The 23,811-nt window shown below is 39.5% G+C and overlaps 2 protein-coding genes across 27 annotated transcripts in view; both read left to right on the top strand.

The window, feature by feature from the left end:
* LOC149316757 (protocadherin gamma-A6-like) overlaps nt 1-23,811 on the top strand; it is a 379,402-nt gene that overhangs the window by 213,588 nt on the left and 142,003 nt on the right. The window contains exon 1 of one of the 26 annotated variants that reach the window (XM_089516215.1): nt 770-3,347. The exons of 23 other annotated variants lie outside the window; for them this stretch is intronic. In XM_089516215.1, coding sequence (XP_089372341.1) covers nt 933-3,347 — 2,415 coding nt within the window. In that variant the 5' untranslated portion in view covers nt 770-932. Of the gene's footprint in view, nt 1-769; nt 3,348-10,311; nt 12,907-17,803; nt 20,298-23,811 lie in introns of those variants that run through there. 2 more of the 26 variants (XM_089516207.1, XM_089516208.1) reach the window with 2 other exon arrangements.
* The window catches only part of LOC149316760 (protocadherin gamma-A6-like), a 211,839-nt gene that overhangs the window by 158,080 nt on the left and 29,948 nt on the right, over nt 1-23,811 (top strand). The window lies entirely within an intron of this gene.

The raw sequence follows: 23,811 nt of genomic DNA, 5'->3' as shown, positions 1-23,811 counted from the left end.
GATATGGAGTGTGACAAATCCATGCCCAGCACCTTGCTGGGTAGATCACTACCATTGAAGTAAGATACTTTTTCATGACCAAAAAAAAAGTTTTTTAATATTCCACAATATTACTATATAAGCAGCAATCCAGCCTTTCTGTATTCAACAGATTTCAGTTGTATTCTACAGTACTTTAATACGGAGAATGAAATCCACACATTTACAGCCTAATCTGTCTACCAAGATGCCAAGGTTCACAGCCCATTAAATGCATTGGTTCACAAGTTGGGAACAACAATAGTTCTCAATGGGGGTAAAGAAATAAAATGTTATATTATGGGGAAGAAGTCCAGTTTCGTAGGAAAGGCAGACTGGAGAAACTGTATATATTAACTGGTGAAAGATGTGAATGTCCAAACGTCATATTCACACCTGCTAGAAAGCCTCAGAGAGCTATACATTCCATTTTTTAAGAGCACAGTGGTCACAAAGACTTATCACGACTTGCTTTCTGATATAGTTTTGCCCAATGAAGCTGAATTCTTAATAATTCTACTGAAAACACACACACAACTCTAAATAAATGTTATTTACCAAAACACTGATGATAACACCTACTTTATTTCACAATGTTTACACACAGGCATGGAAAAAAGCAAGAAACTGTTATTTCATTTGCTTGAGACATGGCTTGCAGTTCTCCTTTTCAGCCTCAGAGTGCCACTGTTGGCCAGCAAAGAGGAATTGCCAGTCGAAGAATGCTGCTCCATGCAGTGAAACTGCTTATTCACTGAGAAGATGAGCGAAGGAAATACTACAATGTACAGGAGAAGAAATCATTGACATTGTTAACATTCTCCGGCTGACTGTTTCTGAGTGGGAATTTGAATTTTTAAAATTCATCTGACTACATCAAACAAGGACAAAGCAATTTTTGTTCACTAAGTGGAATGGAGAAACAGAATAAAGATAACAGATCACTACAAAGGCAAGTACTTCTCTTATTTTTCTCTTTATTTTGCAAAGCTGCCTCAGAAAACATTCAGTATTTCATCCCCGAAGAAATGGGGAAAGGCTCTATTGTAGGGAATCTTGCAAAAGACCTGAGCCTGAAAACTGGAGAAATAAAAAATAGCAATCTACATATACTTTCTCTAGGTGAAAATCAGTATTTCACTATCAGTGCAGAAAATGGGAATCTTTATGTAAATGATAGGATTGATAGAGAAGAAATATGTGGGGACAGTAAATCCTGCCCCATCAGTTTTAAGGTAATGTCTGAAAATCCTGTGAATATTTTCCACATATCTGTAGAGATCCAGGACATTAATGACAATGCACCAAATTTTCTGGATGGTGATATCAAGCTACAGATAAGTGAATCCACTTTACCAGGAACCACATACATCTTGGAGCAAGCTGAAGATCCTGACATTGGGGTAAATGCTCTACAGGATTACCGTCTGGACAATAATAAGTATTTTACTTTGGATGTTAAAGATAGAGAAGATGGGGGAAAATATGCAAAATTAGTATTGGACCAACAGTTGGATCATGAAAGTGAAAGTACTTTCCACTTAATCTTCATGGCTTTGGATGGAGGGAAGCCTCCAAAAACAGGGACAGCCAAAATATGGATTACAGTCATCGATGCCAATGACAACTCACCTGTCTTCACTCAAGAACTGTACATGGTGAACCTGAAAGAGAATGCACCAATTGGGTCTTTAGTGGTACAAGTGAAAGCCACAGACAGAGATGCAGGTTCATATGGCCAGATCAACTATGGTTTCAGAAACATCCCTGAACGTGCTCGCCAGAAATTCAACTTAGATTCACAAAATGGGAAAATAACAATAAATGAAACTCTGGACTTTGAGAAAACAGAGAAGTATGTGCTGACAGTAGAAGCAAGAGATGGAGGTGGATTAGTAGCTTACGCTAATGTTGAAATAACACTAATAGATGAGAATGACAACACTCCAGAAATTATTCTTGCCTCACTATCCGGTCCAATACCTGAAGATTCTGCAGTAGGAACTCTGGTAGCTCTTATCAGTGTAAATGATAAAGATTCTGGGGACAATGGTGAAATTACTTGCCATTTAATTAGGGATATGCCTTTCAAAATAGAGTCAACTAACAATGATTTCTATAAGCTTCTTACAGATGGCCCTCTGGACAGGGAAAGCACTCCAGAGTACAATATCACAATCACAGCAACAGATAAAGGCACACCTCCTCTTTCAACAGAGAAAACCATCTCACTGAAGATTTCAGATATCAATGACAACTCTCCTGCCTTTGAGAAATCTTCTTACACTGCTTTTGTACCAGAGAACAATCCTTCAGGAACCTCCATTTTCCGTATTCAAGCCTCAGATCCAGATCTGGAACGCAATGCCCGAATCACTTACTCCCTCCTCAGAAGCAACATTCAGGAACTGCCTCTCTCATCTTACCTCTCCATTAACTCTGAAACTGGCATCATTTATGCTCAGCGCTCCTTTGACTATGAACAGTGCCAGGAGTTTCAGGTGGAGGTGAGGGCCCAAGATGGAGGCTCCCCACCCCTCAGCAGCACTGCCACTGTGAAGGTCTTCATCCTGGACCAGAATGACAAGAGCCCTCAAATCCTTTACCCTTCTCAGGGAGCGGAGGGCTCAGCCTTGTTTGAGATGGTGCCTCGCTCAGCGGAGGAGGGCTATCTGGTGACCAAGGTGGTGGCGGTGGATGCTGACTCTGGGCACAATGCTTGGCTCTCTTACCATCTGGTCCAGGCCACTGAGCCAGGTCTCTTCTCAATTGGGGTCCATAATGGTGAGATCAGGACATCCCGGACATTTTTGGAAAGAGATGCTCTCAAGCAGAAGCTGGTAATCTTAGTGAAGGATAATGGCCAGCCACCACTATCCAGCACTGTGAGTCTCAACCTGGTCTTTGCTGAAAACTTCCAAGAGGCTCTTCCAGAAATTAACAGCCAACCCAGAGACCCAGAGTATCAGTCAGATCTCCAGTTCTACTTGGTCCTTGCCTTGGCTTTGATTTCATTCTTGTTCCTTCTTACAATGATTCTGGCCATCCTGACAAAGCTTCGAAGATCAGGGAATCCCAAATTCTTGCAGTGTTTTGGTCCTGTTCCCCATTCAAACAATGCTGTCTTATTCCCACCAAACTATGAAGAAGGGACATTGCCTTACTCTTATCAGCTCTGTTTATCCTCTGAGTCCAGGATACAGGAATTTAGCTTTCCAGCACCCACTACTCAAACTGCAGAGAATATTGCCTGTAATCAGAAGTCTGATGTTCTTTTAACCACTGATCAAGGAAATATCTTAAATATAGAGATGGATAAATCTAATATGGTGAGTTTTTAATGTAGTACTATAATTTATTTTAATTGTGGGAATTACAGGAAGTATGTCAAAGGGAATATTTTAAAGGTAGGAATGAGTAATGCTGAATAGGATTTTGTCTTATTTGTGACTGTTTGGTAGGCTGTTAAGACTAAAAAAATTATAGATGAATGGCTGATTAATAACACATTTTTCTTTCTTACTTCCTCACTTGAGTTCATTACTACAACTTCATTGAAAAATATTTAAAAGTTGAATGGCTTGTTTATTTTGGATTGCCCATTTCAAATCTAATGTGGAAGAATTCTGTTGAAGCACCATAACTTCTAATGAAAGCTATGATCTATTTATGGTCTAGGCATGGGGATATATAATCTGCTGGGGTGTGAAGATATGGGAATGCCTGACTATGCAGAAGGAACAATACCATGGGTTGCAGGTCATGAGATGAAATTTTAGCTCATACGTTAAAATAATTATGAAGTACTTTTCCTGTATATGTGTACTTATGGCTTAAATCATCTGAGATTTTCTGGAGGCAGACACCATGCTACCGCAGATCAAAAAACATAGTAGTCAGGTGTTGTTCTTTAGAACAGAGAAAATGTTATGGTGTTGTTGAAATAGAATTTCTAAATTGAGACTGTGTTTCTCATTGCGCTATGCTCCTTATAAAAATTCCTTTTTGTATAACAGGAAGGTTTCAGTAATTTGGGGGAGAGTAAAGCATATCTTTTGTGCACTGCCAATGACTATGGTAGAAGCTCAAAGATGTTTCAACAACTAGGAAGTCTAGGTGGCAAAAACAATTGGGCTAACTGGTTATTTTGTCTATCAAGAATTAACCTGTAGGAAAAACTGACTCTGAGGAAAGAATTCACAAGTTTTCAATGAAAAGAGCAAGAAAGATAAAACTGTAAAGTGAAACTAATTTGTTTCACTGTTTGCGGTCACACTGATTCGTTTGAATTCTTTTTAAACTCAATACTTCAACAGAATAAAGATTTTATTAGAACATACCCAAAAATTACTACATAATGATCAAGTTGTGTAGACATCCATTTTCAATCCAGATGTCATTTAAAAAAATCAAAATGTGAGGAAAGACTTGCAGAATCATAGATAGATACAGCTGTGGATCATGGCATGATTTTACAAATATAAAAAAGGTAATTTCAGAAGCACACAGCTCATATGTTAGTCATTCATGTTTCTGTACCGTGTTAACACAGTACATCTGCAACACCAGTTTTCCAATATAGAAATTCATGGGTTACATTTCCAAGTCTTCTAGAAATCTAAGCATAGAATTGATTTATATGAATAAAAAACAAATATAAAGGTCAAGCAGAGCTGCCACAAAAAGGCAGAAAGATTGAGGGAGTAAAAGTACCCAAAGCTTTCTGGCTACAATGCTACCATGCTTTCTGGCTACAATCCACTTCAATGCTACCATGCTCCTCCACTTCACAAAAGACAACTTTAGGCACTGTATCTGCCTGTATGGCAGGCAAAAGACACAGTTACTAAAGCTTCCCTAACTTAAATCTTTACTTAACTGTTCTACTCCAGTATCACCAGCATCACCAACCCACACCACACCACCCCAAAACAAACAAACAAACAAAAAACAGCTGGACTTAACTTCTACTTAAAGTTGGTAGAAATACATTTCCTGGTAATTTCTTGAAGCCCAAAAAAGTATCATGCTAATGACTTTTTATTGTTCTCATGACTTAAAGATGTGCCATCTGCCACCTATGAGCCAAACAGCCTTATTGGATAGTAACGGGGGCTGTTCATCTAGAGCAGTGGTTCTCGACCTTTCTAATGCCACAACCCTTTAATACAGTTCCTCGTGTTCCTCATGTTGTGGTGACCCCCAACCATAAAAATATTTTCGTTGCTACCATTGGAAATATGTGTTTTCTGATGGTCTTAGGTGACCTCTGTGAAAGGGTTATAACAGCAAGATTCAGATACAAATTACAGAAATAGTTATAAAAATATTCCCTTAGTCTTACTAACCCTCCCACTCTCCCATCTCCATACAGAAAATTATGACAATAAAAACCATACAATCAACAATATCATTACTTAAGACAGATTAAGACAATATAAAGGGGCTGATTTGGATGTACAACCATTTCTGGGTCTCTCGGTTCCAGGTAGGCTTGCAGTTGGCGTATCAGCAAAATAGGAAAGAAAGGCATGGATCCATTAACTGACTGATCTTTGTGGGACATGATGGTATAGTTAATGAACCAAGGCTCACAGCTTCTTCCAGCTCTCTGTTTAAATTTGCCTGAAGCCCATAGTTGTTCTACTTAGTTACCTAGTTTTATTCTACCTAGCTGAAGAGATGAGACAAAGTTGTCAGCGCCCAACAGCAACTCCCTTCCAAAATCCCCTTGAGCTGCTTCTAAATGTGATGTAAGATGGGATGTCCTTCAACAGTCAACCTTACTTAACCTGTTAGGAGTCTTAGGAATAGACACCTATAAAACCAAATCAGACATTCCAACCCTGCAATTTATTCACTGATATGAAGAGGGGTGGGGAGTGCAAACTGAGGGATGATCACAAAAACTCCTACTCATCCTTCAAATGCTGACTAATCCTGTCCTGTCAATTAGCGGTGCTGTTATAAGTCAAGGAGAAGGCAGACGTCCTGTCACACTAGGCCTTCCCTTCATTTAAAAACACACTGGGTCTTTCCTTCATTGGGTACACTATTCCATCATACCACAGGTTGTGCCTCCCCTCCTGCAATCATTTTGGAGAAGTTCAGTGAGGCAAATCTGTGCCCAGCATAAAGCTGGGTGAACAACCTTGGTATAATAGTAATCTTTCACTTCTTGTGAAACTTTGTTCCATGTTTCACTGCATTATCGGTATTCTGCTGGTTAGTATTCCTGTCATACAGTCGGCCCTTTTATCCAGGGATTCAACTATACACAATTTGAAATAATTTAAAAATATATAAATTCAAAAAAGCAAACCATGATTTTGCCACAAGGCACACCATTTAATATGCCATGGTATGTAATGGGACTTGAACATCCACCAGTCTTGGAATCCATCAGGGGTCCTGGTACCAAACCCCAATGAATACCAAGGCCTCAATGTATTTTCAGTTACTATTCATTTTTCTTTCTTTTTAAAACATAAAATCTCAATTCAACAAATTATTATCAGGGTTACATACTTCTTGTAGTACATAGTCCCCTTCAATATCATTCTTCCCAATTACTTCCATCTTCCCATATCCAGCCTTTAAGATTATTGTTCCCTTTATTGTCTGTTTATATCAATAAATCTGTCACCTTTCTTTTAAGTTCGTCTAAAATTTACATACGTCATTAAATGTGCTAACCTTAGTGTGTATATATATATATATATATATATATATATATATATATATATATATTTCCAATACATTCAATCTAGTGATGAACCTCTTCTTTATAACCATCTCGATTTACAAAACAACAGTATTAAATACCAATCTCTTTCTACTCTGTCACTGGCCTTTTGTCTTACATATACTGTAAGTTTATCTATCTCTATTATATCCATTAGTTTTTGTAACCACATATCATTTTTTTCCAATATTGAGCAATTAGTAGTCTTGTCGTTGTTATCAAATAAAGTAGTATTCGCCAGTATTTTATTTCAATTTCTGGAGAAATTTTGTTTAGCATATTTAGTAAATATATTTCAGGTCTTAGTTCAAATTTTATATTCAACATTTTTTCAATTGTTATCTGTATTTGTTTCCAAAAAAATTTCAGTTTGGAGCAACACCACCATATGTGAAACCATGTACCTCTTGCCGCTTGACATTTCCGTATTTTCAGTTACTATTGTAATCTCTATTGTTTGTTGGTGCTGTCGTTTCCAGCTTATGGCGACCCTACAGCAAACCTGTCATGGGGTTTTCTTGGCAAGATTTGTTCTGAGGAGGTTTGCCATTGCCTTCCTCTGAGGCTAAGAGACCCAATGGGTTTCATGGCTGATCTGGGAAGTGAATCCTGTTCTCTAAGAGTTGTAGTCCAATACTCAAACCACAACACCACACTGTGCTGTTGCAATAAGGCAAATTCACAAACTGATAAGACTCCAAGACAGCAGATCTGAGATTTATTTCTTCACAAACTCCAGCCAAACATTGTGGGTGAGGTCTAACAACACAGGAGCCTCAGCCCATCAACTAGATTGTAAGCCTGAGGGCAGGGAACCGTCTAATTAAAAATAATAATTGTAAGCCACTCTGATAGCCTTTAGGGCTGAAGGGCGAGGTATAAGTACTCTAATAAATACATAAATAAATCTGTTATACCATTGCAACAAAAGCAGATTCACTTTAAAGAGACATTACAACACATCTCCTCTTCATAAAACAGAAGAAGCAAGTCCATATACATATAACAGAACACATTAAAACACTATATTTCTCATACATATCAATAAATAAATATTTTAAAACATTACAAAAATTATGACTGTTATTATGGGTCCAGAGATCACTAGTACTTGGCACACTGTACCACCATCCTTCCTCAAGGAGCATGTATTTCTGGCAAAAACATAGATCTGCCTCGAGATGTTATATATACAGGATGTCTACTGCTGGAGGCACATGTGTCTCATGAGATTGGTCATGATGCTCATTGGTATCCCCTATGTCACTTAAGTGAGCACCTGCCTTAAACCTATGTGACCAGGACTTTCAGGTGCCTGCCTTTCTGGTCTTAACTGATGTCTATTACACAGATATATCCAGCCTTTTGAAATCATCCCTTAGTATGAATGTGGATGCTTATATTTTTCTGTAACAAGGAGCTGTCCTTCTTATGATCCTTAGATTCCATCCATAGTATCTCCCTTTTGTAACAGTTGAAGAGACTTTGCTATTTGATCATAGAAATATTTTTGCCTATTATATACCTCAGTTGGAATCTTGGGATGCGGTAAATTCACTGTTACTGGCACTTTACTTCTTGTGGATGCAAGTATGGCATCCCTGTTACTGGTGTATTTCGATATTCCAACAATGCCAAATATATATCCACATGTGCATCTCCTCCCTTATGAGCTGTTTTGTAGAGTGGATTGCTCATGCTGGACTACTAAAATATTGCTTAAACCCCCCACTCTGTAGCAAACATTTGAAATTTTTGACTAGCAAAGGGCATATTATAACTCATAACTATCTTTAGTCTACCGATCACAGTTCTTGTAGTCTTATCAGGTAAATCTAATATTTCTGGATGTTTTGAAAAGTAATAAACCACCAAAACAAAGGGGGATTTACCCTGTTCAAAAATATCTATACCCACCTTCTCCCTTAGTCCTGCAGAATCTCATGTGATTTAAGTGTGTCCTTTTTATTGCTTGGAGTAAAATGAGAACCAATAGAACAATTTCCAATAACTATCTCAATATCTTTTGACATACCAGGACAATACATCAAACTTCTTGCCTTAGCTTTAGTTCTCTGAATGCTTTGATGAGATTCATGAAGTTGTTCCAATATATTCTGTCTTTGAGATACAGGAATGATCATCCTGTTTCCCATGAAAAGAATACCATCTTGGCATCACAAATGGTTCTTCACAGGCCAAAATAATTTTGCTACTGAACCTACATCCATCATATATTGTGGCCATTTCTGCTCTACATGTGCTAGAACAACCTGAAGTTAACAATCTTCTTTTGTTGCCTCTCATAATGTATACACTCCATCTGGATACACAGTTAATGCGCTCATTTTATATACTACTCTCTCCCCTTCAATCCTCCTCACTAAAGAGATAAGCCACAGTAGCTCATCACAGGGTATCAGCCAGATAATTAAGTTTACCTGGAGTATTTTGTTGTTGTTTGTTGACGTCCCTTGAGTTGATCTCAACCCAAGGTGAGACATCTCCAAGACCCTCAGTCCTCCACTGCTCTGCTTAATTACTGCAAACCCATATCTGTGACCTCCTTAATGAGTCCATTCATCTAGCATGCGGTCTTCCTCTCTTTCTACTTCCCTCCACCTTTCCTAGCATTATTGTTTTTCTAATGAGTCCTTCCTTCTCATGATGTGTCCGAAGTACGACAGCCTCAGTTTTGTCATCTTGGCTTCCAGGGAGATTTCCGCCTTGATCTGCTCTAGGACCCATTTGTTGGTCCTTTTGGCTATCCATGGGATCCTCAACAATCTTCTCCAGCACCATATCTTAAATGAATTGATTTTCTTCCTATCTTCTTTCTTAACTGTCCAGCTCTCACATCCATACATGGTAAATAGGGAATATGATGGCTTGTATGATTCTAACTTTTGTGCTCAGTTGTATATCTTTGCATTTTAGAATCTCTTTTAGTTCTTTCATAGCTGCCCTCCCCATTTGTAATCTTCTGATTTCCTGGCTGCAGTCCCTGTTCCTATCTGTATGTACCTGGAGTATATACCAAGTTAAGTTGATATCACTGAAGCTGTAAAAGCATTTGCTGCAAGCAGGCAGGAGTACTATAGATTTGTTTGTTTGTTTGTTTGTTTGTTTGTTTAATTGCTTCCAAACCTTGTAATCAGTCTGGACTAAGACAACTTTACCAAACACATAGTGATGAAATTTCTTCATTGCATATACAACAGCAAGCAATTATTTCTCTATTTGGGCATAATTTTGCACTGTTATGTTAAGTGACCTTGAGGCATAGGACACTGGTTTATTATTCTGAAGCAAACATGCTCCTATTTATCATGGCACAGAAGGTTGTGCTTATGCTACTTTGGGCCAGCCACACATAAGTATGAAAACAGCAAGTAATTCTGTTCAATATCATTTGTTTAAAATGTGGCTTGCAGTTCTCCTTTTTAGCCTCAGAGTGCCACTGTTGGCCAGCAAAGAGGAATTGCCGATCTAAGAATACTTCATGCAGTGAAATTCCTCATTCACTGGGAAATGGCAGAACACAGGGACATGCAAACATTTATTTCTGAGAAAAGAAAATACGAGAGGTTATAGAGCAAAAAATTAGTGATTATTTTAATACTCACTTCATTAATATTTCTGGATCCTGGTTAGAATTTGAAATTCTTCATCTAATCTGATCACATCATCAAAGTAGGATATAGCAGAATTCCTTATTGAGTGGAATGGAGGACCAGAACAAACATAGCAGCAGATCACTACAAAGGCAAGTACTTCTTTTATTCTTCTCTTTGTTTTGCAAAACTGCCTCAGAAAACATTCAGTATTCAATCCCTGAAGAACTGGAGAAGGGCTCTATTGTGGGTTACCTTGCCAAAGATCTGAAATTAAATACTGGACAAAAACCAAACAGCAATCTACGTATACTTTCTCTGGATGAAAAGCAGTATTTCATTATCAGTACAGAAAATGGAAATCTTTATGTAAATGACAGGATTGATAGAGAGGAAATATGTGGTGAAAGTACATCTTGCCTCATCAATTTTGAAGTGATGGCTGAAAATCCTATGAATATTTTTCATATAACTGTAGAGATACAGGATATTAATGATAATTCACCACATTTTTTACATGGTGATATTAAGCTAGAGATCATTGAATCCACGTTACCAGAAACCACATTTATATTAGAGCAAGCTGAAGATCCTGATATTGGGATCAATGCACTACAGGATTACAATCTTAATACAAATCAATATTTTGTTCTGGACGTGAGAGAGAGAGAATCTGGGGGAAAATACACAAAATTAGTCCTGAACAAACAATTGGATCATGAAAGTGAAAGCAGTTTCCATTTGATACTTACAGCTCTGGATGGAGGGAACCCTCCCAAAACAGGAACAGCCACAATATGGATTACTGTAATTGATGCCAATGACAATCCACCTGTCTTCACTCAAGAACTGTACATGGTGACTCTGAAAGAGAACACACCAAGTGGGTCTTTAGTGGTACAAGTGAAAGCCACAGACAGAGATGCAGGTTCATATAGCCAAATCAACTATGCCTTTAAAAACCTCCCTGAACGTGCTCTCCAGAAATTCAACTTCGACGGACAAAATGGGAAAATAACAATTAAGGAAGCTCTGGACTTTGAGGAAACAGAGAAATATTTGGTGGCAGTAGAGGCAAGAGATGGTGGTGGATTAGTAGCGCATTCTAACATTGAAATAAAATTATTAGATGAGAATGACAATGCCCCAGAAATTATTCTTGTCTCCTTATCCAGCCCAATTTCTGAAGATGCTACAGCAGGAACTCTGGTAGCCCTTATCAACATTAAAGATAGAGATTCTGGGGATAATGGGAAAATTTCCTGCTATTTAAAAGACAGTTTGCCATTCAAAATTGTACCAACATCCAGTAACCTGTATAAGCTTCTTACAGATGGCCTCCTGGATAGGGAAAACATGCCAGAATACAATATCACCATCATAGCAACAGACAAAGGTATAACCCCTCTCTCAACAGAGAAGACCATCTCCCTGAAGATTTCAGATATCAATGACAACTCTCCTACCTTTGAGAAATCCTCTTACACTGCCTTTGTACCAGAGAACAATCCTTCAGGAACTTCCATTTTTCATGTTCAAGCCTCAGATCCAGATCTGGAACGCAATGCCCGAATCACTTACTCCCTCCTCAGAAGCAACATTCAGGAGCTGCCTCTCTCATCTTACCTCTCCATTAACTCTGAAACTGGCATCATTTATGCTCAGCGCTCCTTCGACTATGAACAGTGCAGGGAGTTTCAGGTGGAGGTGAGGGCCCAAGATGGAGGCTCCCCACCCCTCAGCAGCACTGCCACTGTGAAGGTCTTCATCCTGGACCAGAATGACAAGAGCCCTCAAATCCTTTACCCTTCTCAGGGAGCAGAGGGCTCATCCTTATTTGAGATGGTGCCTCGCTCAGCAGAGGAGGGCTATCTGGTGACCAAGGTGGTGGCGGTGGATGCTGATTCTGGGCACAATGCTTGGCTCTCTTACCATCTGGTCCAAGCCACGGAGCCAGGGCTCTTCACAATTGGGGTCCATAATGGTGAGATCAGGACATCCCGGACATTTTTGGAAAGAGATGCTCTCAAGCAGAAGCTGGTAATCTTAGTGAAGGATAATGGCCAGCCACCACTATCCAGTACTGTGAGTCTTAATCTGGTCTTTGCTGAAAACTTCCAAGAGGCTCTTCCAGAAATTAACAGCCAATCCAGAGACCCAGAGTATCAGTCAGATCTCCAGTTCTATTTGGTTCTTGCCTTGGCCTTGATTTCGTTCTTGTTCCTTCTGACAGTGATTCTGGCCATCCTGACAAAGCTTCGAAGAGCAGGGAGCCCCAAATTTTTGCAATGTTTTGGTCCTGTTCCCCATTCAAACAATGCTGTCTTATTCCCACCAAACTATGAAGAAGGGACATTGCCTTACTCTTATCAGCTCTGTTTATCCTCTGAGTCCAGGATACAGGAATTTAGCTTCCCAGCACCCAGTGTTCAAACTGCAGAGAATATTGCCTGTAATCAGAAGTCTGATGTTCTTTTAACCACTGATCAAGGAAATATTTTAAATATAGGAATGGATCAAGCTAATGTGGTGAGTTTGTATTACAGTACTATAATTTTATTTAATTGTAGGAATAAAAGGAAGTATGTTATAGGACATATGTTTCAGACAGGGATGATGGGTGTGTTTTTATCTTATTTCTGCCTATTTGACAGTTTGTTAAGACCGATTTTTCTATAGTTATTTTTAATGAGTTGCTAATTAATAACGCATTTTCATTTCTTAAGTCCTGACTTGAGTTCTTTACTACAACTTCATTGAAAAAATTTTAAAAGTTGAATGGCTTATTTTTGAATTACCATTTCAAATCCAATGTGGAATAATTCTATTGAGGTACCATAATTTCTAATGAAAGCAGTGGTCTATCTATGGTCTAGGCACGGGGATATTTAATCTACTAGGGCATAGAGACACAGATGTACCAGGCCATGCAGAAGGAACAGTACCATTGATTGAGGGACATGAGATGACATTTTAGCTCCTACTTAAAAATAATTATGAAAACTTATTTTCCTATACAGGTATATGTATAGCTATCACTCAAATTATTTGAGATTTTCTGGAGGCATTCAAAAAGCATGCTGTAGCACACTGAACTTTATAATAGTCAGTTTTTCTGTTCTTTAGAACAGCGAAAATGTAGTGCTGTTGAAATAGATTTTCTAATTTGAGACTGTAGCCTGGAAGGAGCGGCCAGAGTCTGATCTGGCTGTGATCAGGCCATAATAATAATAATAATTTGTTTTATTTATATACCGCTATTCCAAAGATCATAGCGGTGAACAGCAAGTAAGCTAATTAGCAAGTAAGCTAATTTGCCCCCAACAGTCTGGGTACTCATTTTAGCGACCTCGGAAGGATGCAAGCCTGAGTCGAGCTTGGGCCCTTTTGCTGGTCTTGAACTCGCAACCTTGTGGTTTTGAGTGAATGGCTGCAGTACAGGCATTTAACCACTGCGCCACCAGGGCTCCCTGACCATAGTGACCACACGGCCTGCTCCCAAAGGCCGCCACCATGATCCTAAACCAGCCCTGCCAGGAATCGGATTTAATCCATTCCTTTTTGATCTGGTTCAAAGGACCGAAGTAGATTCCGGCCACTTTAGGAGTGTGTTTCATTTGAATGCCATGCCCCCAAAGTGGCTGGAAGCTGCCTTATTTGGCCTGTGCATTTTGGCCCCTGTTTCACCTGGTGCTATGCTCTGTCTATAACTTTCAAAAATCCTTTTATATAGCAGGAAGGATATTTGGAACAAGAGGAGCCAATACTACTGATGCAATTTATAGGCCCAAATTATTTATGAATGAATGCATTATTTACATACATTCTACAGGTCTTTCCCAGAATTTTTCTTTATGAAATGTTGCATCTGAAAAGATATATTCGAATATACTTTTGAAAAAGTATATGAAATATTGCAAAATAAATGAAATTTCTATCACGTTTCAGTAATTTGTGAAGAATCAAGGATGTCTTTTGTGCAATGCTAGTGACTATGGTAGAAGCTGAAAGATGTTTCACCAACTAGAAAGTCTTCAAAAAAACTACAAGATTTCTGCTAGGTGGCAAACACAATTAGGCTACCTACTTATTTTGTCTATCAAGAGTTAACTTGTAGAAGAAATTGACTTTGAAGAAACAATTCAGAGGTTTTCAATGAAAAGGGCATGAAAAACAAAGCTTTAAACTGAAACCAGTTTGTAACCACACTGATTTATGAGAATTCTTTTTAAAATCAATAGTTCAAGAGAATATTAGAGTCAACCCAAAAATTACTACATAATCATCACATTGTGTAGGCATCCTTTTTTAAGCCAGATGTCACTGGAAAAAAAATCAAAATGCGAGGAAGGAGTTGCACCATCATAGATAAACATGTGGATCATGGTATGATTTTACAAATGTAGAAAAAATAATTTCAGAAGCTCACAGCTCATATGTTAGTCACTCGTGCTTCTGTACTACCTTAGCATAGTACATCTGCAAAACCAATGTTCAAATATAGAAATATAAAGGTTACATTTCCAAGTCTTCTAAGTCTAGCAATCTAACCATAGGATTGATTTCTGTAAATAAAAAACAAATATAAAAATCAAGCAGAGCTGTCATAAAAGGGCAGAAAAACTGAGGGATAAAAACAATACAATGTTTTCTGGTTACAATGGTAGCCAGCTCATCCACTTCAGAAATGCAACTTGGCATTGGGTACTGTGTGTGCCTGTATGGCAGGCAAAAGACATAGTTACTAAAGCTTTCCTAACTTATGGCTCTGTTTAACTGTTCTACTTTCCATACAACTAGCTGGAGTTACTTTCTGTGTAAAGTTGTTAGAAATTCATTTCCAGGTGATTTCCTGAAGCTCAAGAGAGTAGCATGCTCATGATTTTTTTACTGTCCTCATGACTTAATGGTGGGTTCTCTCCCATTCCTCAGCCAATCAGCCTTACTGGATAGAAACTGGAGCCATTCCTCTAGAGACTCTTTGACTATCATATGTGAAAACTCCTTTCAATACCTTGATTTCATCAAGCGAACATCAGCAGAGTCTATTCTCTCCTTGCCCAGTCTATACAAAACTAATCTGTACTGACCCTTAGTTAAGATCCACACAATCATGGGGCAAAACTGACCACCCTGAAGGGGCAGCTTCAAGCAGCCCACACCAAAGCCGGATTGGGGCCATGGCAACCACATGCCACCTTTTCCTGCCTGCAGTGGCTTGAAGCAGACTGCAAGTAGCTCCAACAGTGGGCGGCATATAAATGCCACGCCACCAGAGTGTGGCAACACTGCCTGCCATCTGGTTGGGTCGGCAGCGTGACACTGGCTTGGAGGCGGTGTCAAGGCAAGCGTCATTTAAATGCCAATCCCCACGCCACTCCCATGCTGGCATATTGTGCCAGTCTGTTTTGCCCCTAACTAAGGTTGACAGTTTCTCCCAGCTCGCTCCTTAAATTTGCCTAAGCCCCATAATCATTCTACCTAGCCACCTGGCTTATTCTGCCTAGCTGGGAAGGTTCAGATGAGACAAAGCTGTCAGAGCCTAAGAGCAATTCCCTTCCTAAATCACAATGAACTGCTTCTAAATAAGAAGTAAGGTGATACCCTTCAACAGTGCAGCCTAACTTAGCCCATTGGGAGCCTTAGGAATACACACACCTATACAACTAAATTAGACATCACATCCCTGCAATTTATTCACTGGTATAAAGGGATAGAGGAGATAATTCCCTAGTGCAAAAGATGATAACAAAAACTCCTACTCATCATTCAAATGCTGACTAATCCTACCCAGTGAATGAGCAGTGTTGTTATAAGCAAAAGGGCAGAAGTTCCTATCAAACTAGATGTTCCCCTAAATGGATACTCTATTCCATCATACCACAGCTTGTGCCTCCCCTCCTGCAATCATTTTTTGGAGAGATACAGTGAGGAAAATCTATGCTCAGCATAATACTGGTTGAACAACATTGCTATGATAGTACATTGTTTCTTGTGAAAACCTTCTTCCACATTTCACTGCATTATCAGTATTCTGCTGCTTAGTATTTCCGTCATATGTTCAGTTACTATGTCTGCTTTGAAATAAGGCAATTTCACAAGTTGATAAAACTCCAACACAATAGAGGCAAGATGTATTTCTTCACAAACTCAAACCAAGCATTTTGGGCAATGTCTAACAAATACATTAGTCTCGTCCCATTAAATATTATACAGCTGCAGCAAAAGTTGATTTGCTCTAAAATTAAAATTGTATATTTAAGTATTTCTGAGGAGGGCCAGGCTGAATTGTGCCAAATTGGGAAGAATTCAGTCAGCATATTGTTCTAAAGACATCCATAGAGAGTTTACAGTCCCATCATCTATTCTATCTGTGTACCAGTTGACATAATTTTATGTGTAGAAATAAGTTGAAATACAGATACAAGTGAGAGTAAACATTGTCAACACCACTAAACATGGTTAGAACCATTTTAAACAGAGGCTCTCTCTTCAGTTGGCTCACTTTGCCTCCAGATTTCTCTGAAGTGAACACTTAGCATCAGAGGCAGCGAAACAATTTATATATTATGTACAATGTAATTGACCATAGATTTTTCTTTCTATTTTTTTAAAATCCATTTCCTAGATGATTTAAATGTAGTACTTTTAACATTCATGGAACATTTGCATAAATTTCCTGGAAGAAGAGGTGAATGCTAAAAATTTTATTCACACTAGCCAGAAAACATCAAGGAGACATCCATTCCAATTTCAGAACATGTAGAACAAAAAGAGAACTAGCATGGTAAAGTGGTTTGAGCGTTGGACTATGATTTTGGAGACCAGTGTTCAACTCCCCTCTTGGACATGGAAACAGACTAGGAGACCTTGGGCACATCACAATCTCTCAGTCTCAGAGGAAGATGAAGGCAAACTCTCTCTGAACGGATCTTTCCAAGGAAACCCTCATGACCCTAGGGTCATCATAAGTCAGAAACAACTTGAAGGCACACAAAAACAACAGCAGCAACAACGACAAAAATATGGATTATCACTTCGTGGTACAGTTTTGTCCAATGAATCTGAGTCCTTGCCTATCCTAGTGGAAAAAACCCCCACACACACAGTACTAATTGTATGTTATTAATCAAGGCACAGAAGATTGTGCTTTACTTGGGACTGGGCACACATAAGTTTGAAAACAGCATGTAATTCTGTTCATATCATTTACTAAAATGTTCCTTGCAGTTCTACTTTTCAGCCTCAGAGTGCCACTGTTGGCCAGCAAAGAAGAACTGCCAATCCAAGAATGCTTAATGTAGTGAAACTGCTTATTCACTGGGAAATAGCAGAACACAGGGACATGGTGATTTTTATTTCAGAGAAAAGAAAACACTACAATGTATAGAACCAAAAACTAGTGACTTTTTAATATTTCTGGATCCTGGTTAGAATTTGAAATTCTTCAGTTTATCTCATCACATCAAAGAAGGATACAGCAGATTTTCTCATTGAGTGGAATGGGGGACCAGAACAAACATAGCATCAGATCACTACAAAGGCAAGTACTTCTTTTATTCTTCTCTTTATTATGCAAAGCTGCATCAGAGAGCATTCAGTATTCAATCCCTGAAGAACTGGAGAAGGGCTCCATTGTGGGATACCTTGCAAAGGATCTGAGATTAAATACTGGACAAATAACAAATAGCAATCTAAATATTCTTTCTCTGGATGAAAAACAATATTTCATTATCAGTGCAGAAAATGGGAATCTTTATGTAAATGACAGGATTGACAGAGAAGAAATATGTGGGGAAAGTATATCTTGCCCTATCAATTTTGAAGTGATGGCTGAAAATCCTATGAATATTTTTCATATAACTGTAGAGATCCAGGACATTAATGACAATGCACCACATTTTCTGGGTGGTGATATCAAGCTACAGATAAGTGAATCGACTTTACCAGGAACCACATACATCTTAGAGCATGCAGAGGATCCTGATATTGGAATAAATTCACTGCAGGACTACATCCTTAATATAAATCAATACTTTGTTCTGGAAGTGAAAGAAAGAGAGTCTGGGAAGAAATATGCCAAATTAGTATTGAACAAACAATTGGATCATGAAAGTGAGAGCAGTTTCCATTTAATACTTACAGCTGTGGATGGAGGGAAGCCTTCCAAAACGGGGACAGCCAAAATTTGGATTACTGTCATTGATGCCAATGACAACCCACCAATCTTCACTCAGGAACTATACATGGTGAATTTGCGGGAGAATGCACCAAATGGGTCTTTAGTGGTACAGGTGAAGGCCACAGACAGAGATGCAGGTTCATATGGCCAGATCGACTATGGTTTCAGAAACATCCCTGAACGTACTCGCCAGAAATTCAACTTGGATTCAGAAAATGGACAAATAACAATTAAGGAAGCTCTGGACTTTGAGGAAACAGAGAAATATTTGGTGGCAATAGAAGCAAGAGATGGTGGTGGGTTAGTAGCCCACTCTAATATTGAAATAAAACTATTAGACGAGAATGACAACACCCCAGAAGTTATTCTGGTCTCTTTATCCAGCCCAATATCTGAAGATTCAGCAGTAGGCACTCTGGTAGCCCTTGTCAACATTAAAGATAGGGATTCGGGAGATAATGGGAAAATTACTTGCCATTTAAAAGACACTTGGACATTCAAAATTGTATCAACAACCAACAACCTCTATAAGCTTCTTACAGATGGCCCTTTGGACAGGGAAAGCATTCCAGAGTATAATATCACAATCATAGCAACAGACAAAGGCACGCCCCCTCTTTCAACAGAGAAGACCATCTCCCTGAAGATTTCAGATATCAATGACAACTCTCCTGCCTTTGAGAAATCCTCTTACACTGCCTTTGTACCAGAGAACAATCCTTCAGGAACCTCCATTTTCCGTATTCAAGCCTCAGATCCAGATCTGGAACGCAATGCCCAAATCACTTACTCCCTCCTCAGAAGCAACATTCAAGAGCTGCCTCTTTCATCTTACCTCTCCATTAACTCTGAAAGTGGCATCATCTATGCTCAGCGCTCTTTCGACTATGAACAGTGCCGGGAGTTTCAGGTGGAGGTGAGGGCCCAAGATGGAGGCTCCCCACCCCTCAGCAGCACTGCCACTGTGAAGGTCTTCATCCTGGACCAGAATGACAAGAGCCCTCAAATCCTTTACCCTTCTCAGGGAGCGGAGGGCTCAGCCTTATTTGAGATGGTGCCTCGCTCAGCAGAGGAGGGCTATCTGGTGACCAAAGTGGTGGCGGTGGATGCTGATTCTGGGCACAATGCTTGGCTCTCTTACCATCTGGTCCAGGCCACTGAACCAGGGCTCTTCACAATTGGGGTCCATAATGGTGAGATCAGGACATCCCGGACATTTTTGGAAAGAGATGCTCTCAAGCAGAAGCTGGTAATCTTAGTGAAGGATAATGGCCAGCCACCACTATCCAGTACTGTGAGTCTTAACCTGGTCTTTGCTGAAAACTTCCAAGAAGCTCTTCCAGAAATCAGCAGCGAATCCAAAGACCCAGAGTATCAGTCAGATCTCCAGTTCTATTTGGTTCTCGCCTTGGCTTTGATCTCATTCTTATTTCTTCTGACAGTGATTCTGGCTATCCTCACAAAACTTCGGAGATCTGGGCATCCCAAATTCTTGCAGTGTTTTGGTCCCATTCCCCATTCAAACAATGCTGTCCTGTTCCCACCAAACTATGAAGAAGGGACATTGCCTTACTCCTATCAGCTCTGTTTATCCTCTGAGTCCAGGATACAGGAATTTAGCTTTCCAGCACCCAGTGTTCAAACTGCAGAGAATATTGCCTGTAATCAGACGTCCGATGTACTTTTGACAGCTGGTCATGGGAATAGCCTAATTACAGAGATGGATAAACATGATGGGGTGAGTTTTTGAATAGTACCTATTCTATACACTGATTTCCTCACCCCAAATTATTTTATTTCAAGTGTCATATATTCATAGACAGCAGTTTCTTAGTTGCTTTCACATACTCAGTTTTTTGCTTCAAATTACTGAATAATCTTTACAGTCTAAATGGTTTATTATTTTGTATGTAGAGGCCTTCTTTAGAATGAAGTTTGGATGGAATTATATTGGAATAACCCCCCACCCTTACAAAAGAAGAGAGCTGCACAAGATATATCCTTGCAGTATCCAAGCTTAGCAGCATAGATTTCGACCTGGAGATCCATGCCCACCTGGCCTAAACTGAAGTGCCAGTGCCATGAGGGAGGAAGGCAAGTGGCAGGGAGGCTAATTTATAAATTATACTTAAATTATTTTTAGAAATCTGTTTCCTTGAATCTGTAAAGTTGTTGCCCACATCTTGTGAAATTTGCTGAAGCCATTCAGAAGCCATGTTAAAGGAGATTATAGAAATCACTCATCTGGTCCCTTCTTTCAAAGAGAAAGTAAGTGGTTGCACTGTCAGACTAAGACTTCTAGTGAGATTTGTACTTCTCTATGTGACATGCTTTCTCGAGATCAATCAGGTTTAGATTTGCTTTTCTGTAAAGAAGATAGGATAGCTTATGGGAAGGATAATTAGTTGTTTGTTCTTAACTGCCCTTGAGTCAATGCCAACTCATGGGCACCCTGTGAATGAGACATCTCCAATACCCCCTATACTCTACTGCTCTGCATGGGTCCTGCAAATTCAGACCTCTCTGATCAAGTGTATCCATCTGGCATGAGATGTTCCTCTCTTTTTACTATCCTCTACTTCTCTTTTCTAATGAGTTGTAACTTCTCATGATGTGGCCAAAGTACGACAGCCTCAGTTTGATCATCTTGGCTTCCAAGGAGATTTCAGGCTTGATCTATAAAGGATCCATTTGTCTGCTTTTTTTTGCCTGTTCATGATATCCTCGGTACTCTTCTCCAGCACTACGTCTCAAATTATTTATTTAAATTTTATCTGCTTTCTTCACTGTCCAGTACATGATGATGGGAGGAATACAGTCTGTCCTCATTATTGGCAGACTTGCCATCCATTTGTCCATCTTGCCATTTAACCATCCACGGATGGCAAGCCCCCATTTTGCTTAATGGCAGTGCATATACACAGTCGCATTAGCTGAGGGGGAGTAGATGTTTGTGGGAAGGTGAATACCACAAGCTTTCCTGCTGAGATGTTCCCCCTTGTCTTTCAGTTTGTGGGTCCACTGACCAGCTCCTAGCTGAAAGGGCTGGGAGAGGAGAGGCAGGAGCAACTAAGATGTGAGGCAGGGCTTTTGTGAGAGAGGAAGAGTGCCTTTGACTACAGTCAGCAACAAATGATAATTGTGGCAGCCACTTGGAGGAGCCTGGCTTGTTGGAGTTTACAGGAGTTCACTGTGCAAAAGACTTTGTGACCTTTCTTGTAAAAGCATGCCAGCTCTCTTGCTGTCCTTTTGCTATCCATTTCTTATGTTAAAAAAAAATTGGTCCTCTTCTGCCCTTTTTTTGCAAAAAAAATATATACAGTAATCTCTTGATATCCACTGGGGTTTGGTTCTAGGACCCACTATGGATATCAAAATCTGTGGATGCTCAAGACCCATTATATACAGTGGCATAGTAAAATGGTATCCTTTATATAAAATGACACAATCAAGGTTTGCTTTTTGGAAGATAGATAGATGATAGGTAATAGGTAGATAGATAGATAGATAGATAGATAGATAGATAGATAGATAGATAGATAGATAGATATCATCAAGCCATGGGTGGTTGAAACTCTGGATAAGGAGTCTGTGGATATGGAGAGCAGACTTACCAGCCCTGCTTTCCTCTCCAAACACACAAGCCATTTCCTGACACCTGTAGCATAAAGAATGCTGCTTTTTCTGCTTTCAGAACAGCCCTGTTGTTGTTTCTGTCAGTCCACTCTTGGCCCTCTCTCCCAAACTAGCAGTTCTGCTGCTCCTGAAAAGCACAAATATCCAGCTGCTTTGCTCCACTCCCTCTCTTCCCCACAAATCCATCTTCACGTGTAAGACAGGAAGGAAACAGGTGAAGCAAATAAGCAAATCTGGCCTTTGCTTGAAACATGAAAGAGCTCATTCATACAGCCCCTTTCTTACACATACACAGAAACCTCAACATGGCACTTAGGGATGGAATGGGAGCAAAAAAAAGGTGAGAGAATGGGTACCTGAGCTTTGTTAACTGATGAAGCATATGAAATGGCCAAAATGTTACATCGGAAGAGAAGATGAGGAGGAGTATGATAGGAGCAGCCATTGTGTTGTTTGGAGACCAGAAGGAACAATGTAATTCATATGATTTTGTAGGAAAAGGCTGGAAAAGATGTACAGGAGAGTCATTTGGAATAATAAGGAACAGTGTAGGGCTGCAGGAAAAAGCCAGGAAGGTGACAGTAGCAGCCAAACAGCTTGGGAACAATACAGAAAGGCAGTAGACTACACGTTGGAGACCCCCTACTGTCACCATGTTAGGGACAGATAAATGTGTTTCAAAGCAAACAGCAGCTAGGGTGGCTGGGTCATTAACAGGACCTAAATAGCCCAGCAGTGCTCCATCCTGCTTCAGTTAATGTTCAAGTATGGCATGCACCAGTGTGCCAAAAACCAGACACAGCATGGTTCCTTAATGAGAAGGACCAAGACACAAGACAGTCCCCTTTGACAAGATAACACTTTTTCTGCATGCCAGAAACGTATTGCATCTAGATGAATGTTTTGTAAAATATTTGGCAGTTTATATACAGGAAGAGACATAAATAATGGTGTGATATATAGTTTGAGTGTTGGACTAGGACTTCAAGAGGCCAAGGTTCAGAACTCTGGTCAGATACAAAAATACAGTGTGTGACCTTGGGCAAGTCATACTCTTCTCAACCTCAAAGGATAGCAAACTCTCTCTGAGCAAATCTTGCCAAAATACATGTGATAGGGTCATGTTATATACAGTAAGTCATAACAGATGTGAAGGCCCAAAACAACAACATGCAGGAAATACATACTCAGACTGAATGGTGCATTTCCCTGCCCTTGTCAGGAACAGTCACTAAGAAGGAGTGGCAAAGGAACATGCAATGTACTGGCATCACAACAAAAGAAAAGTCATACTGGATATTTAAAATGGAGAAACAACTTGCCACATGATTACAATTTTTGGTGGAAGATTTTCATTTCTTATTTACATGTGACTCCAATCACCGTTGAATATCACCAAAGACCTAGCACAACATGTAAAGAAACTCTGTTATTGTGGGGACAACCCACCAGCAGAGGACAATATTTGGGGGAAATGTTTTTATACATTTCTTTTTTAAAACATTAAACAAAATGGCCATGACAGATAATAATCTTCATGATCCACTCATTGAAATAGTAAACAAATACAAATGAAATGACAATGCTGAGATTGTGATTGCTCCTTAATATATAGT

Source organism: Sceloporus occidentalis, unplaced genomic scaffold, assembly GCF_023333645.1.
Source record: "Sceloporus occidentalis isolate IW3139 unplaced genomic scaffold, rSceOcc1.0.p SCAF_3, whole genome shotgun sequence".
Classification (NCBI taxonomy): domain Eukaryota; kingdom Metazoa; phylum Chordata; class Lepidosauria; order Squamata; family Phrynosomatidae; genus Sceloporus; species Sceloporus occidentalis.
Note: the sequence above shows the minus strand (reverse complement) of the source record. Positions and strands in the feature narration are given on the sequence as shown.